Below are 16,870 nucleotides of genomic sequence, written 5' to 3'. Positions count from 1 at the left end.
AGATCGGCATGAATAGTACATGTAGCCAGTTTAAATGTTTGTTTTAATCCTGACAAGATCATTGGTTTTAATATTTATAATATAATTACAATGCTTAGTGCATGTTGCTCATATAATCCAATTTTTTTCTGGTGACTTATTACTACCAGGCTTTAATTTCAGCAATGGCAAGAATTCAAAAACACATTTAGGTTATCATCAGTAATGAAAAACAAACCTAGTGCCTGTTCAAGCACCTTGGGCACATATCTCATTTAGACTTCAAAGCATTTTTAACTACCCAGATGCAATCCACTGCTACAGGATGTGCACATTTTCACAGAATATTATCCACCAGTGGCCAGGGTACTTTAAATTAGTACCATGTAAGGTAATGACAGTGGAAATACTCCACCCTTATGCAACCAGTGTAAATGGCCTTTCGGAACATTTCAAGACAGTCATGGCCAATGAAAACCAAACCATAAAACTGTTCTCAAATGCCACTGTCTTCCTTCCCAGCCACATATCACTAGTTAGCCATTGCCTGAGTTGCAATTTTCCATTTTTCCTAGACGTCACAGCGTAAGCGCACTTTTATGACTAAATGCAGAAAAAACTCAAAGTGTCATGTTCCACTAATCATTAGCCTACAAACACACAAAATAACTACAGGTGCCTTGTTTTCCACAGCACCGAGGTATTTCGGGGCTAATTTGTACTTTCCTTGTGACAGGCTGAAGAAATCTGAAAAAAGGCTGAAAGCTGAAACAACCAATGGAATTCTACGAGACTGTACAAACAAACAAACACTAGCAAAAGAAATAATCTGGACGCAAGGGAAGGATTCATCATCAAATAATCACATTATTTCATGTTAATGTGGGGAAGGGAAATACCTGTCAATGGCTACATCTCAAACTGCCCCTGGAGAAGTCAAAAGAATACCTGAAGCTGTATATTAGAAGCACGATTGTGAAATCACTGACGTATATTTCTCACTTCTTTATTGCCAGGCAGTGCGGTGACTGCAAATTGCAGTTAGAATGGGCATGTTGGCATGTTGTTTATTTTCTACATGACTCGACATTAGAATAACAAAAATTCCTGAAGAAAAATAAGTAGGCTCATTACCAAAATACCACCCACCAAACTTAAGGAGAGAGCAGCCTCTCCCTTGAGTAATAAACCAGCTACAAAAGATCGTTCCTGGGGAATAAATGCATTGCTGCTTGGTATTCAAAATACAGCGCTACTTAATAGAATTCTGGGTGTTGACGGTGATTTCTCAGACATCTGAGTAATTTTCATCTGTGTGATTATAGCACGGAGTGGGTCTCTTCTGACAACACAGAGGTGGTCCACTCCTTAGCTGCTCTACAAAAGTTTGGAAGTCATTCCTCATTCCATTATTTCAGGATTAACTTCCTCAGCACAAATGTGCGTAGACACATAACACTCTCTCTCCCCACACATGATGGGATGCTCAGGTCTTCAGGGTGGACTTTTTCCAGAGTGAAAGCACAAAGACAAACAAACTCAGCAGGGAGACACAGACCAGAACACTCGGACAGTTTTAACCCTGAAAACTGGCACACGATGGAAATGTTTCTTTGGGACGTTATCCAAAGAATGAAGACATATAGTAATTTAAATATTTGGATCACAGTAAACAGTTTTTTTTGGCAATATTAATCATGATCCTATAAGCAAAGATTTTCTTTACATAAAAAAAGCAACCAAATGTGCTTATCTCCGGTAACAGATGGCAACAATTTGTATTTTCCCCTGTTCTCCAGCGCTGTTCATGACAACACTGTGCTCACTCTGCTTTTCGTGTTCTTGAGATTCTCTGGATTTCTACTTCCAACAGTTTCTAGGCAATATCCTAGGACATATTAATACATTCACGCATGATTATCGAGTACCTTCAAAAACTAAAGCACGAGACAGGCGCGGGGGCTCACGCCTGTAATCCCATCCATGCTTAGGTAGAAGGTCTAAGACTCCCTGAGGCCCCAGTCCCACACAGCACTCTGAATCCACGCAGCCCTTTCCTGCTTCCATCCTTGTTCAGATGGAAGCCTGAGCTCTCCTCTCAGGCTAATCCCATCTGTGCCCTGGATCCCGTGCCCTCTTGCCTTCTCAAGGACTCCACTTCCTTCCCCCCTCTCCTGATGTCTTGTACGCATGTAGATGAGTAAGTTTCTCCTCTCTTTAAGAAACATCCGACCTGACTGGGCACGGTGGCTCACACTTGTAATCCCAGCACTTTGGGAGGCCGAAGCAGGTGGATCACCTGAGGTCAGGAGTTTGAGACCAGCTGGCCAACATGGTGAAACCCCATCTCTACTAAAAATACAAAAATTAGCCAGGCGTGGTGGTGCACGCCTGTAATCCCAGCTATTCAGGAGGCTAAGGCAGGAGAATCGCTTGAACCCAGCAGCGGAATTTGCAGTGAGCCAAGATCATGCCACTGTGCTCCAGCCTGGGTGACAGAAGGAGACTCCAGCTAAAACAAACAAACAAAAACAAACAAAAAACAAAGAAACACCTGGCTGGGCACAGTGGTTCATGCCTGTAATCCTAGCATTTTGGGAGGCTAAGACAGGTGGATCACCTGAGGTCAGGAATGAGACCAGCCTGGTCAACATGGCCAAACCCCATCTCTACTAAAAATACAAAAATTAGCCAGGTGCGGTGGCAGTCTCCTGTAATCCCAGCTACCCAGAAGGCTGAGGCAGGAGAATCACTTGAACCTGGGAGGCGGGGGTTGCAGTGAGTTGAGACTGCACCACTGCACACCAGCCTGGGTGACAGAGCGAGATTGTGTCTCAAAAAATAACAACAACAACAACAACAAGAACAAACAAAGGCATGATCCTTGGTGCTCAGGAGAGATTCTAGATACATGCAATGCCCAGTAAAATACCGCTTAAATTATTGCCCCTTCCTCTCTCCCTCCCTCCCTCCCTTTCTTCCTTTCTTCTTCCCTCCCCAGTCTTCCCTCCCCCATCCCCTCTCCCTCCCTTCCTCTCTTCCTTCGTCCTTTCTTCCTGTCTTCCCAGTCTTACTCCCATCTCCTCTCCTGTCCTCCCTTCCTCCTTCCTTCCTTCTTTTCTCCATTTCTCCCTCTCTTCCATTAAATGCTGGTAATCATCCTTGATGGCTAGTTATCTAGAGCTTGCATTCTGTTAATCATGTCTTATGTAATTATTGACATAAATATCAAAAACATATAAACCACATTAATACATTACATATAAAACACATTGATCAATTGCATATTAATTTCTTTCTATGATATAATATTACTAAGTATTTATTTCGATGACAATGAGAATTCCACCGCACTTATGCCATCAATACTATGATGTGAGCTCTTCAGGGGAAGCTCGGGATTCTTTCATAAATCTCTAAGTCCCCGAACACAGTAACAGTAATGAATATATTGAAGAAAAAATCAATTCAATATGTTTTTCGATTGCCAATTCCCATGAGCATAATAAAGGAAGCAGCATGTTTATGATTTCTATGGCATATCTAGCTCATATATACATCTCCAAATATACTATATGACTTCAAAGGAATATGAATAATCTCTCTAAGTCATTTATGAACATGAGCCTCATTACTTCTTGGTTACATCATGTATTTGTGACTCATGCATAATTTTTGGCATTTACATAGTGATGTATGAGGTATCAAAATCTGACACAAGGAAGACAAAATGAGAAGACCCTCTTACAGAGGACATGGCACAGTACCTCTCTTTGTGGTTATAAGAAATCAGGCATAGAATAAGTAAAGCCAGCGTGCTCACCTTGGTAGACTCCCAGCTAACTCTGTGGCCGTCTCTCTGCAGGAAGGAGAAAAAGAAGATTAAGCGTGATTCAGTTCGTTTTGGTGAATTACAAAAATATATTCATTCACATAATAAGTATTATGGTACCAGGTATAAAGAAGATACCATACATGCAGGTGGTTAGAAAGTTAAAATTGACTAATTGCATTTCTGGTTAATTCCCATTAATCATTCCAATGGTTACTTTCAATGGAAATTTTATACACGTGCAAAATATCTGCCTCTACTTTCTGGTAGTTGAATGCAACTGAGTTCAAAACATTAAAATGTAAAAATGTACAACATTCAGAAGGATAATAGAAGGAGAAACAAATCCCAAACCACCTTGTAGACATTTACATGTTAAACAAAGCACCCATGATCTCTCTCCAAGAATCTCTGAGAAACGTATTCCTTTTGGGATGTTGCTTCATGTTGACCTCTGTCACCCAAAGCTTATGAAGGAACACAGACAGCACAAAATGGAATTCTTTTAGCAGCAAATTGCTGTTTTTCATTTCTTTGTTATAAAGTTCTACCACTGGGGACTGTTGAAGGTAGATACTATAATTCAAATGGCACAAAAGAAAAGTCACTAAAGAAAGACTCTATAGCATATTAATAAAAATGACCAGGGACAAATTTCAGAACTAACTTTGTCCTAATTGCCATCTCTTGTCTTTCGTTTTCTTTTTTTATTTTCCAGACAGTGTCTCTCTCTGTTGCCCAGGCTGCGGTACACTGGCGTGATCTCGGCTCACTGCAACCTCTGCCTCCTGGGTTCCAGCGATTCTCGTGCCTCAGCCTCCTGAGTAGCTGGGATTACAGGTGTGTGCCACCATGTCCAGCTAACTTTTGTATTTTTAGTAGAGATGGGGTTTCTCCATGTTGGCCAGGCTAGTCTTGAGCTCCTGACCTCAAGTGATCTGACAGCCTACCAAAGTGCTGGGATTTGAACCACCGCACCCAGCCCATCTCTTGTCTTTCAATCAGAAATGTATTTTTGGAAAGAGAAGGGAACAATGAGTAGAAGGAGGAGATAAAGGCTTTATGTTGAACTCCTTTAAAAGGAGACAAGGGCTCAACTTTAGACCAAAGGATTAAAGGTGTAATTCTTAGCAACAATGGTGTAAAATCTCCTTAGTGTCATATAACTCCTTTAAGAATCTCATGAAAGATACAAACACCTTATATAGAGAAAATAACAATACATACACACACACACACTGTGGTACACACTTGTAGATGGTTCATCGGCCTCCTGAATCTAATGTGTCAATCCTGGTTAAGACCCTCAGCTTTAAATGAACATTTTCTTTTCCTACTGTGTCAATTCAAACAAAGGACTTCCTTCTCAACAAAGGACATTCCCTGACCCTCCCAGCTATTAGAACTCGCTCTTCCTATTTAATCCCTGTGAAAACACCTGGGTAGTTTGGAGAAGTGGTGGTTCCCACAGAGCCATACTTCCTTAAGAAATGAATAAGTTTAGTTTCTATAAAAATATTATTTCCTAAGTAATCATATAATATTAAACAATCAGGTTTTATTGCTACAAAAATCGGCTTTGGGGAGAAAGTTTTCATTCCTTCAGCAAAACCAGAGTTGAAGGCATTGTCCACTATGCCACTGAAAGGTCACACATGTTCATCTCTTTGAAGAATTTAGTGTCTACATAAAAAATTTTTATTTCCAAACAGAATCTGGAATTGTGGATACCCCAGCTAAAAAACAACCCTCCCTTTAGCCTTCCCTTAGGACATTTATTACAACAGAAGTATCTTTTAAATGTTTGTTTTATCCTTTATCTTTCTGTCATTTGAGACCAACATATATACTCAATAAATATTTATTAATCCTATCAGGAATGAATGAACTTTTCTGGCCTCATTGACCTTGAGGGTGAGATTCATGTTTACAGCTTGATCATAGTAACACTAACAGCACAGAGTTAAGATACAACTAAATTTCTTTTAGTCTAATCTTTTAACTTTTTATTTTTGCTTTCCAGACTATACATATTTTAATATGATGAGTCCCCTGGTATCTTTTAAAACAATGTTGTTCATACATTATAATAAATCCATTTAAATCACAGTGGAGCAGCATTTCTCAACCTTGACATTATTTTGAGCTAGATAATCTTTTGTTTTGGACATTGTTTTACCTTGGACATTGAGAAATGTTTAATAGCACCCCTGTCATCTACCCACTGATGCTGGTAGTACCGCTCCCCACCCGCCCCGTTATAACTCCCAAACATGTCCTCAGACAATGCTAAATGTCCTCTGGTGACAAAGCTGTCATCAACTGAGACCACTGCAGTAAGGTCAAGCACAGCGGCTTACACCTGTGATCCTAGCACTTTGGGAGGCTGAGGCAGGAGGATGGCTTGAGCCCAGGAGTTTGAGACCAGCCAGGGCAACACAGTGAGACCCTGTCTTTACCAAACATTTTAAAAATTAGCTGGGTATCATGGTGCCTGCTTGTAATCCTAGCTACTTGGGAGGCTGAAGCGGGAGGACTGCTTGAGCCCAGGAGGTCAAGGCTATAGTGAGTCATGATTGTGCCACACCACTCCACTCCATCTGGGCAACAGAGTGACATTCTCTCTTAAAAACAAAACAAAACAAAACAACAATCCACTGCAATAGAAATGTCCACAATTGACCTCTGTTTCAAAAGCTTGCTTGATTGACCAACATCCTTTACTCGCATGGGAAAACACAGAGGCTGAAGCCTCCTAAGAGCACCTGCTTTGCTTTGGCTCCAGCTGCTTCAGTCTCCAAGCTTAGCAAGAGTATGTTGTGTTCGTTCCCCAACCCGCTTATGGTATTGGTAATCACTGTAATTTTTAAATTTAATTAAGCATGATGTAAAATTGATGAAATACAAGTGTGGAAAAATTCTTGTTTCTGTAAAAACTAAGTTGGAAACTTTGAAAAGATAAAACATGACAAGTCGCTTAAGAAAAACTGGTGTTGAATTAGATACAAATGTCTCGAAGTTCTTTTCCTTTAAAAAAAAAAAAAAAAAAGAAGAAGAAGGAAATTCCAGTCCAGGTGCAGTGGCTCATGACTATAATCCCAGCACTTTGGGAGGCTGAGGTGGGTGGATCACTTGAGGCCAGGAGTCCAAGACCAGCCTGACCAGTATGGTCAAACCCCATCTCTACTAAAAATACAAAAATTAGCCAGGTGTGGTGGCACAAGCCTGTAATCCCAGCTATTTGGGAGGCTGAGGCAGGAGAATTGTTTGAACCAGGGAGGCAGAGGTTGCAGTGAGCAGTGATAGTGCCACTGCCCTCCACTCTGGACAACTGAGCAAAACTCTGTCTCTAAACAACAACAACAACAAAAATGAAATTCCAAATAGTGGAGTATGGGTGGATTTACGCACAAAAGACAACGCAGAACTTTATTCAGTGAAGCACACATTCAAAGACAAAGGTGTTGGCCCTACCTTGAAAGCAAAAGACAGATGCTAGGGGAAAGTCATGTTCATCACGTATTAAGTTCCAGCAGGAGAAAACTATGCCTTACACAGTCATGTGCTAAAAACTTACATGAGAGTTACAGATATTACTTGATGTCCATGATTACTGAAAACCTGATGACTTCATTGGCGCATGTAGCTCTAAGAGTTAACAAGACAAAACAAAGAAAAAACCCCACTGTATCTGTCTGCAGTAATGTAGCTAGGACTCGTCATCCAGTCACCCTTCTTTAGATCAGCAAATCAACAAACACTGGAGCTTTTCAGGTGACCATTTATTTGTTTTTATCTGTTTACTCCTGTTAAACAGTCATCTGAATTAGTCACATGTTTTCATGAATTTATACCTTTTGTAAAGAAACCCTTGAGCGAAATAAATTGAGCAGAATATCCCATGCTTCTTCTAGATTATGCTCTGTCATAAGTCAGTAGAGGGGATTTAAAGCAGGTGACGTAAAGACCATGCATTCTTCATTGAACTTTTATAGGCACAATGTCCATTATTAGCATTGCTTCCTAAGTGTAAATCATCTTTATTTGCTGACTAATGTTTATTCATGCAACATATTCATTAGCACTTAATCTACGTTCAGCCCAGGCGATGCTGGATGTTTTGAGAGGCACTAAGATGAATTTAGATCCTGATCCTTCTTGCCAAGTGTTTACATTCCAGTGAAAGAAACTGTAACTGCATCAGGTACCAAGTAATGAATATGTTTCATTTTTCTACTATTGAAAACTCCCCTAAGGGCCGGGTACGCCTATAATCCCAGCACTTTGGGAGGCTGAGGTAGGAGGATTGCTTGAGCCCAGGAGTACAAAACCAGTCTAGGCCACACAGCAAGACCCCATTCCTACAAACAAACAAACAAAAAACAAAACAGATGAGGTGGGCATGGTAACATGCACCTATAATCCTAGCTACGTTGGAGGCTGAGGTGGGAGAAGCACTTCAGCCCAGGGGCTCACGGTTGCAGTGAGCTACGTTCCTTCTACTGCTCTCCAGCCTGGGTGACAGAGCAAGATCTTATGTCAAAAACAACAACAGAAAGGCTACTCTAAGTCAAAGATCACATCTCGTATATAATTTTGAATACTCAGTGCCTGGCACACACCAAACACTCAATAAATATGAGTGTAATAGACATTTTCTACTGGCTGGTAATTCTACTCTCTTAAGTTCATTTTCAAAAAAATGCCTGATATAGTTATAGCAGTATTTGGAGTTTAATTGTACTAATTTCCTTTCCTTAGTGATCATTACGAAGATGATCTGATTTCAAGTGAAAAGCAGAACACGAAAAAGTCATTTATTTATTTATTTATTTTTTAAATGAAGTTTCACCCTGTCACCCAGGCTGGAGTGCAATGGCGTGATCTTGGCTCACTCTAACCTCCGCCTCCCAGGATCAAGCAGTTCTCTTGCCTCAGTCTCCCGAGTCGCTGCGATTACAGGCACGTGCCACCACACTCTGCTAATTTTTTTTGTATTTTTTCGTAGAGACGCGGTTTCACCATGTTGGTCAGGCTGGTCTCCAACTCTTGACCTGAGGTGATCCACCCGCCTCAGCCTCCCAAAGTGCTGGGATGAGAGGTGTGAGCCATCACGCCTGGCTCAGATCACTAAAAATTGAATGAAAACAAGGATGCAAAAAACTACAAAGTGCAATTATATGTTCAGAGAAAAAGAACTGTCCCAGCAACTAAGAAGTAGACGGAGGTGATGGGAGGTGCTGGTTCTGGTAAGTTGTGTATCCTTGGGCAAGTCATTTGACCTCTTCAGGGTCTCTGTGTCCCAGATGTCAAAGTAACACCACACCATCGTTGATGTGATCATCAGCCTGAACCAACAGGAAAGCTCTCCGCAAATTTGAAGTTGCAGCATAAATTCAGTTTTATTGAAGGGAAAAATTCCCAGAAAAGATAGCAGACAAGTGTCCCCTGTGTCTGACACAGTTTTGGTAGATTATTTAGCATTCCTTAAAAAAATCGTTTAATTTTAAATATGTAGAGTATTCATCAGTGCATAGCGTGATGCCAGCTTTTATCAGCTGTCTGCAGTAACATTCCCTCGTCATCTCCTGTCCTTCCCCGTTCCTGAACTATGCGAACAGTTCTTTTTTAGGAAGTGTTGAAGCAAGAGCACACCATCTATTTCTGTGCAGCTGCCAGTTTCCAAAATTAGCTGACAACTGTAAAACAGAAGACATGAGCCCCCATGCTAATTGTGTGTCAGCAAGATAAATATTTTTAAGACCTGGAATGTTTTTCTGCAATGGTATCTTTAATTTTTTCTCCCAAAAGTACAGAGACCTTTTTTTAAAAAAAAGGTAAAATAGATTTTATTTTTATTGTCTGTCCTACAAATGATTTAATGTTCTAGTTGTAGGTGTGAGGTTTTCTTTATTGTAATTAAGAGTGAAAGTATTACAACCAAGCAGATTTTTCCCCTCCCCTCCCTTCCCCTTCCCTTTTTCCTTCCATCCTCCCTCCCTCCCTTCCTTCCTTCCCTCCCTCCCTCCTTCCTCCCCTCCTTCCCTCCCTCTCTTTCTCTCTTTATCTCTCTCCTTCTCTGCTTCGCTCTTTCTCTCTTTTGTCAGCTTGAGGCAAACAGTGGACATTTTTAATTTGGATCCATTTTCAAATAAAACATAAACAAGAACTTAGCTTAAAGAATCATTACAGGCTGGGTGCAGTGGCTCACACCTGTAATCACAACACTTTGGTAGCCTGAGGTGGGTGGATCACCTGAGGTCAGGAGTTTGAGACCAGCCTGGCCAACACGGTGAAAACCCATCTCTACTGAAAATACAAAAATTAGCTGGACGTAGTGGTGCCTGCCTGTGATCCCAGCCATTTGGGAGGCTGAGGCAGGAGAATTGCTTGAACCTGGGAGGCAGAGGTTGCAGTAAGCTGAGATCGCACCACTGCTCTCTAGCCTGGGCGAAAAGAGCGAGACTCCATTTCCAAAAAAAAAAAAAAAAAAAAAAAAAGACATCATTACAAAGGCATATATTGATTCAGGACAGTTAATTTTTTCTTGTGTGGTAAACCTTAGCACTGGAAAATCCCAAACACCTTAGAGATAAAAGTTTCTTCTCTGTTAAAAAAAATCTAAAGACACTGTTCTTTCCCCTCACTCTGATTTTCCCTCCAGTCATTCATCGCTGTTTTCATGCTTTTTGGCCTTTATATCTTCTCTCCTACTTTTATTCCTTCTTGATTTTCACTCACATGATTAAAACATCAAAATATGTGTCTCTGTGTGTGTGTGTATCTGTATATAAACACAAGTAATTATTCTTACACGGTGACATCTACAATTGCACACATTCGTGCAACTGTTCACACCAACCGGAATCTTCTTTAACACAAGCCACTATTCCAGGCCATTTACAGGCATCCACTCACTTAATCCTTATAAAAGCCTCACGAAGTAGTTATTGTCACTAAACCATGGTTAGGATGAGAAAAATGAGACAAAAAAATGTTATGTAACTTCCCAAGGCCGTGCAGGCACTGACGGATAGAGTCAGGATTTGAACACAGCCCAAGCATCCTGCCTCTGGAGCACATGCTTTTCATTAGGATGTGAACAACAGAGGAGTATGCATAAGCCACAGATACATTATCTATGCCGTATACTTGTGCACCCCTTCTGGCTTCTGCTACAGCAAATGAACCATAGCAACAAAAAAAAGCCCCATTGGCCGGGTGCAGTGGTACACACCTATAATCCCAGCACTTTGGGAGGCCAAGGCAGGGAGATCACAAGGTCAAGAGATCGAGAACCTCCTGGCCAATATGGTGAAACCCCATCTCTACTAAAAATACAAAAATTAGCTCGACATAGTGGTGCACACCTGTAGTCCCAGCTACTTGGGAGGCTGAAGCAGGAGAATCACTTGAACCCAGGAGGTGGAGGTTGCAGTGAGCCAATATCATGTCACTGCACTCCAGCCTGGCAACAGAGCATCTCAAAAAAAAAAAAAAAAAAAAAAAAAAAAAAAAAAAAAAAAAAAAAAAAAAAAACAAAAAAAAGCCCCATTGTTAGGAACTTCACATTCTAGAAGTGGGAGACAGACAAAAACCAGACAAGCAAATGAATATTGATTCCTACATTACATAGTATATGTTACGAAGGATGAAGCAAGGTAGCGGGGTGAGAGGCTGTAATTTTATACAGGGTGGTCCTGGAAGACCTCTCTGATGAGGTGACTCTGTGAATATGTGATTGCATTAAATGCAACTGCTTCCATCCCCACCTCCTTTTCTTATGCTCATTTATTTCCTTTGCACTATTATATTTCTTTCTTCTTCTCAAGATTTATGGGGTACCTGCTGTATGAGGCAGGTGATACTAGCTATTGTTGTAATTTAAGAGAAAAGATGGGCATCCCATGTTTGTACATTCAAAATGCCTTAAATAAACTCACCACATCACTTAGAAAACCGTAGGGTTCGACAAGAGATACTTTACATCACTACAGAGGCCAGCCTCTCAGATCTACTCCTGGGTGGAAATGATTGCAATATGAGCCAGCTACATTTGCAGATGTGGTTCTGCTTTCAGAACAGCTTCCCAAGAGCGCTCCTCTAAGTTCCTTCTGCCTAGCCTGCGTTCATAGGAACGAACCTTTCTCTAACTCTCAGGTTCCAAGATAAAGTCCAGGAGGTGGAGTTTCGCTTTAAATCACTCCATACACTCTTGGGATTTCACTGCGTGGATGGAGGTCCGGACAGGCCCCAGGGCCAGGCTTGCCGAGAGGCGCTGCCATGGGGAAACCGGTCTTCCATGCACAAATCCCTTAGTCAACACTCAGGAATGCACTGCACGGTGCTCAGAACAAGCCACTTCCATCTGCTAGTAGGCAGGTCTGCAGTCTGAGTTGTCAGAGGCATCGTTGCAGTTGAGATTCATTGAATCTAATCACTGACACATACAGCCTCTTCCTGATCATCTTTCATTTTCCCTTGGGGAGTCCTGTTCAGAGTCCTTGCTATGATTTTATTTGGCTCACAATTTACTCGTATTATTTTAGTATTCTTTCTATAAAAGAGCCACAAGTGTGTGCCTTTGTCCCTGCCCTTGTGCTCAAATGCCTCAAAAATCAAACTGCCAAAGGTTTCTCTTAATCACCTCCGCAGAGGAGCCCATCTGGTCCTGGCTGGCGTCTGCAAGGGAAGCCAGTGTGCACATGGCACTGGTGTCCCCTCCATCATTTCGAGATAGTGTGAAGGGCTTCTGTTTGCTTTTCTTTCAGAAATGTGCTCTTCAGCCGCAACTCAGAAATCCACCTAAGAAGAGGAGGCCTGTCTTGGACACTGCTAGTAGCATTATGAGGATGTTCCCCATGCAGGCTTGGGGTTGTATGTTAATCATCATACACTTTATGCTCTGTAATTCTACCACAGTTAAATAACGTGAGCCACTGACTTGGCTGTTAGTAACAATTCCTGCTCATTGAAAGTCACTCATTCAGACTTTAGCAGTTGCAAATGTAACCAGCCCTTGAAGACAGTCTCAGAGCCTAGAAATGTCACATGAAGTTTCATTTACCAACTTGTACTCCCAGAAACAAAAAGCAAAAGTCAAAGCAAAAATAAAAAAAAAAAACAGACAATGCCCATGTGAGATATATACTTGCGTATCTTTTTCTTTTTTTCTTTTTTTTTTCTGAGACAGATTCTCACTCTGTAGCCCAGGCTAGAGAGTGCAGTGGTGCGATCTCAGCTCACTACAACCTCTGCCTCCCAGGTTCAAGCGATTCGCTTGCCTTGGCCTCCCAGGTAGCTAGCTGAGATTACAGATGCATGCCACCATGCCTGGCTAATTTTTGTATTTTTTAGTAGAGACGGGGTTTCACTATGTTGGCCAGGCTGGTCTCAAATGCATGAACTCAAATCATCTGCCCACCTTGGTCTCTCAAAGTGTTCGGATTACAGGCATGAACCACTGCACTGGCCTGTGTTTCTTTAAAGCTTTGTGAACAAAATGATTTCTCTCCAAAACAAACCAAAAGGAGTGTATTTTTTTTTAAGTCCTATGCTTGTGCAAGTGGGAGAAGATCAATTTATTAAAGAACTCTGCAGTTAATATTGTTGAATTATTGTGCTCTAAACTGCACTGCAATTCATACACGGCTTCTTAAGGAAAAACACACCAAAATAATTATTAATCAAAAGTAAAAATTTTATGTAAGTTTGTTTAAAAGGATGCCTATTTTGCAATAATGCCTAATTTTTCTCTATTAGTTCCCAGGGGCATAATACCACTAATAAGTCCTCTTAATTAGAGAAAATCTTCTCTACTCTTGATAATTTCTGGATCAAAGAGGGATCTGCAAATACCAGCCTGAATTGTGATGTTTGACTAATGGTCTAATCCATCAACCACCAAGTATTGGTATTGAATCCATTAGCATTTATTCATTTGTTCAACACACATTTCTATACTTCCTACTGTGTGTCCATCTCTACATGCTGGAAATTAGACAGGAAGCTTTATAAACACGAGCTCCCTCTTTCATGAGGCTGTCTGTCTCCTGGGGAAGACACGGCCACAAATACTTACACAAATGAATACATAATGATAAGTCATGGGAGGAGATTTTTATCTACCTCATCCCACCGATTCCCTTTCGGGGAGGGAAGAAAGGGAGTTTTTGCTGAAACAAATATCAAGGGACTTCATTCACCTAACAGCCAATGCCAATATTGGTGACTGAAAAAGGAGATAACATGGACAAGAGGAAGAAGATTTTTGTCTCAGAGATGCTCCTTCTGTTTCTGAGAATGGAAAATGCAAAAGCCACGGCCTTCAAAGAGGAGTCTGTGTGAGAGCTACCAGGGCAGAAGGAACACGGGAGGTTCTGGTGGAGAGAGAAACCAGGGAGAAGAACAAGCAGCTTTGTGATAGCCACAGAAAGACTCCATCCAGGATGAAGTGGTTTGATGGAAACGATGAAGAGATAAGCTACCCTAGCCCCTGGACTTCTACTGCCTGTGATGAAGTAGGGGCCACATTATTTCCTCCTACCAGGTACTATGAAGACTTTGACGGACACAAGCCATTTCTAAGGACACAGCCTCTCTTGCCTCCCCCAGACACCGTGAAGTAAGGAACAGATTTGCTCCCATTTAGGGAGCAGTGTGGCTGCGGTGACCTTGGTCAAAAGCACAGCCCCTCAGAGGACCTCCCTCTCCCTGGGCCTACCTCCAACCCACAGTCAGAAATGGGGCTCCCCTCAGTTAAATGCATTATTTTTCTCTTTAAAAAATGCACCAGTGGGCAGGCACGGTGGCTCTTGCCTGTAATTCTAGCACTTTGGGAGGCTGCGGCAGGAGAATCAACTGACTCCGGGAGGTGGATGGTGAAGTGAGCCAAGATGGCACCACTGCACTCCAGCCTGGGTGACAGAGCGAGACTCCATCTCAAAAAAAAAAAAAAAAAAAAAAAAAAAAAAAAAAAAAAAAAAAAATACCAGCAATTGCATCAAAGGTATCTCTGGCTATGAGGTTGAAAACTCTTAGCAGCCACTTATGGAAATAGCAAAGAAATAAAGGTTGTTCTGATATGATTTGAAAGAATCTTTTTGTTGTTGTTGTTAACGTTGGTTTTTATTTTTTAATTTTCTGAACAACGGCTATAAACACATAATAAAATGCTTCTTTCTCCTGAAGCTAAAGAACCTATTTCCTTTCTCCAACAGTGTATTTATTTATGTTTAAAAATATCCCCTCATACAGTCTTTGACAAGGAACAGGGTAGTGTTATCAGCCCTCATTTTGCAAACTAGCAAAGTGAGGTTCCCTGAGGGTCAGAAGGCAACTCAGAGCCAAACATCCACCCTCTGACGGTATGGGCAGGCTGGGCAGCAGCAGTATGGGCAGAAACAGAACTTGATTGGAGTCCTGAGCATAAAGGACAGAGAGCGAGATGAACATTTTTCCATTCATGGGGCATTTTACCCATTTGAAGTAACACTACTCTGAGAGCTTTCTGCAGAGGGGTAGCTCATGCTACCAGGTTGCTTCTTGGACCATGCTGGGCAAATTAAATGTGGTATTCATCATTACCTCTGAAAATGCAAATCTGGGTATTCAGTGTATTCAACCATGATGGGGTCATGTGCAAATCTCTCATTTTAACAATCTCCAATATATCTTTTCTCTGTAGCAATGGGAATTTTGAACCAACCCCAGATAAAATTTACAACCTTCAATACATTCACAGATGACAATTATATCTCTATAATCACTAAAAAATTAAAATAAAACCAACAGAAGTGGAATCAACAGTAAAAGAGCTAAATTATAGATAACAGAATATTCATAAAACGATACCTCATCTCATGAGTGTGGGTGCACTGCCTGCATGCCAGGATTTCTTTAGCCATTGGTGATATTCAGCATATTGCAATTGAGTGCAATTACAGTTAGCTATAATTAAGAACAATTACAGCTTTTATTTCTCTACTTGTTCTTTAAAAGCACATTTGTAATAAAACTTTTTTTAAAAGGTGAAGAATATAATTATACATCCTTATAACGTCTCAAATAATTAGTTTGACTAAAGTTTCTTCTGGAACAATTTTCATTTTAACTGTCAAATCTGCCATTTATAGTCAATGAAACATACTTAAAAAAATTCCATCATTAACCTTTTTCACCCCATATAGCTGTATATGAATTACCGGTACAAATTAAAGGTTTCGGTATTTAAATCTCTAGGGCCTGCTGCAAGCTGTATGAATTTTTTCCCTTCTAGTTACGTGTGTGCATGCGTGTGTGTGTGTGTGTGTATGTGTGTCTTTGAACAAAAAGGAAATGCTATATTTGTAGAGTATGTTTTCTTGATCAAGATTTTCAGAAAAGATTTCTTATGTTAGAAAGATATGTTCTCGTGGCTCACGCCTGTAATCCCAGCACTCTGGGAGGCTGAGGAGGGTGGATCACGAGGTCAAGAAATCTAGACTATCCTGGCCAACATGGTAAAACGCCATCTCTACTAAAAATACAAAAATTAGCTGGGTATGGTGTCATGTGCCTGTAGTCCCAGCTACTCAGAAGGCTGAGGCAGGAGAATCACTTGAACCCAGGAGGTGGAGGTTGCAGTGAGCCGAGATTGCGCCACTGCACTCCAGCCTGACGACAGAGCAAGACTCCATTTCAAAAAAAAAAAAAAAAAAAAAAAAAAAAAAGAAAAAGAAAAGGAAAAAGAAAGGTATGTTCTGGTATGTTCTCTGCTTTACCTATTACAAAACACTCTACCCTCTTTGTTTATTTACTGTATATTTTTATAGCATCAAAACTAAGAAGTCCCTGGATTGTGACAGGTCTGCCTCTCAGTTTAGTAGTTCATGGAGCACATGGTCAATATCAGCTTACTTAGGACTAGTGAAATGCTTTCTTCTCATAATCTAGATTCTGACTCAATGCTACTTCATTCCTGCTTGTCTCCTGTGCTGGACTGTAGATTCCATGAGGGCAGCAGCTTGGGTGCTTTTGTAACATCTCCATCATGAACACTTAGGACAGTGAGTGGCTGGT

The 16,870-nt window shown here is 41.0% G+C and overlaps 1 protein-coding gene across 8 annotated transcripts in view; it reads right to left on the bottom strand.

Annotated features, from left to right (window-relative positions):
• Nucleotides 1-16,870, bottom strand: part of CELF2 (CUGBP Elav-like family member 2) — a 543,854-nt gene that overhangs the window by 414,173 nt on the left and 112,811 nt on the right. For all 8 annotated transcript variants that reach the window (XM_030940450.1, XM_030940451.1, XM_030940448.1 and 5 more), the window contains exon 2: nt 3,803-3,838. In XM_030940450.1, the coding sequence (XP_030796310.1) occupies nt 3,803-3,838 (36 nt within the window). The remainder of the gene's footprint in view (nt 1-3,802; nt 3,839-16,870) is intronic.

Source organism: Rhinopithecus roxellana, chromosome 11 (assembly GCF_007565055.1).
Source record: "Rhinopithecus roxellana isolate Shanxi Qingling chromosome 11, ASM756505v1, whole genome shotgun sequence".
Lineage (NCBI taxonomy): Eukaryota > Metazoa > Chordata > Mammalia > Primates > Cercopithecidae > Rhinopithecus > Rhinopithecus roxellana.
This window is presented reverse-complemented; position numbering and strand designations above follow the sequence as displayed.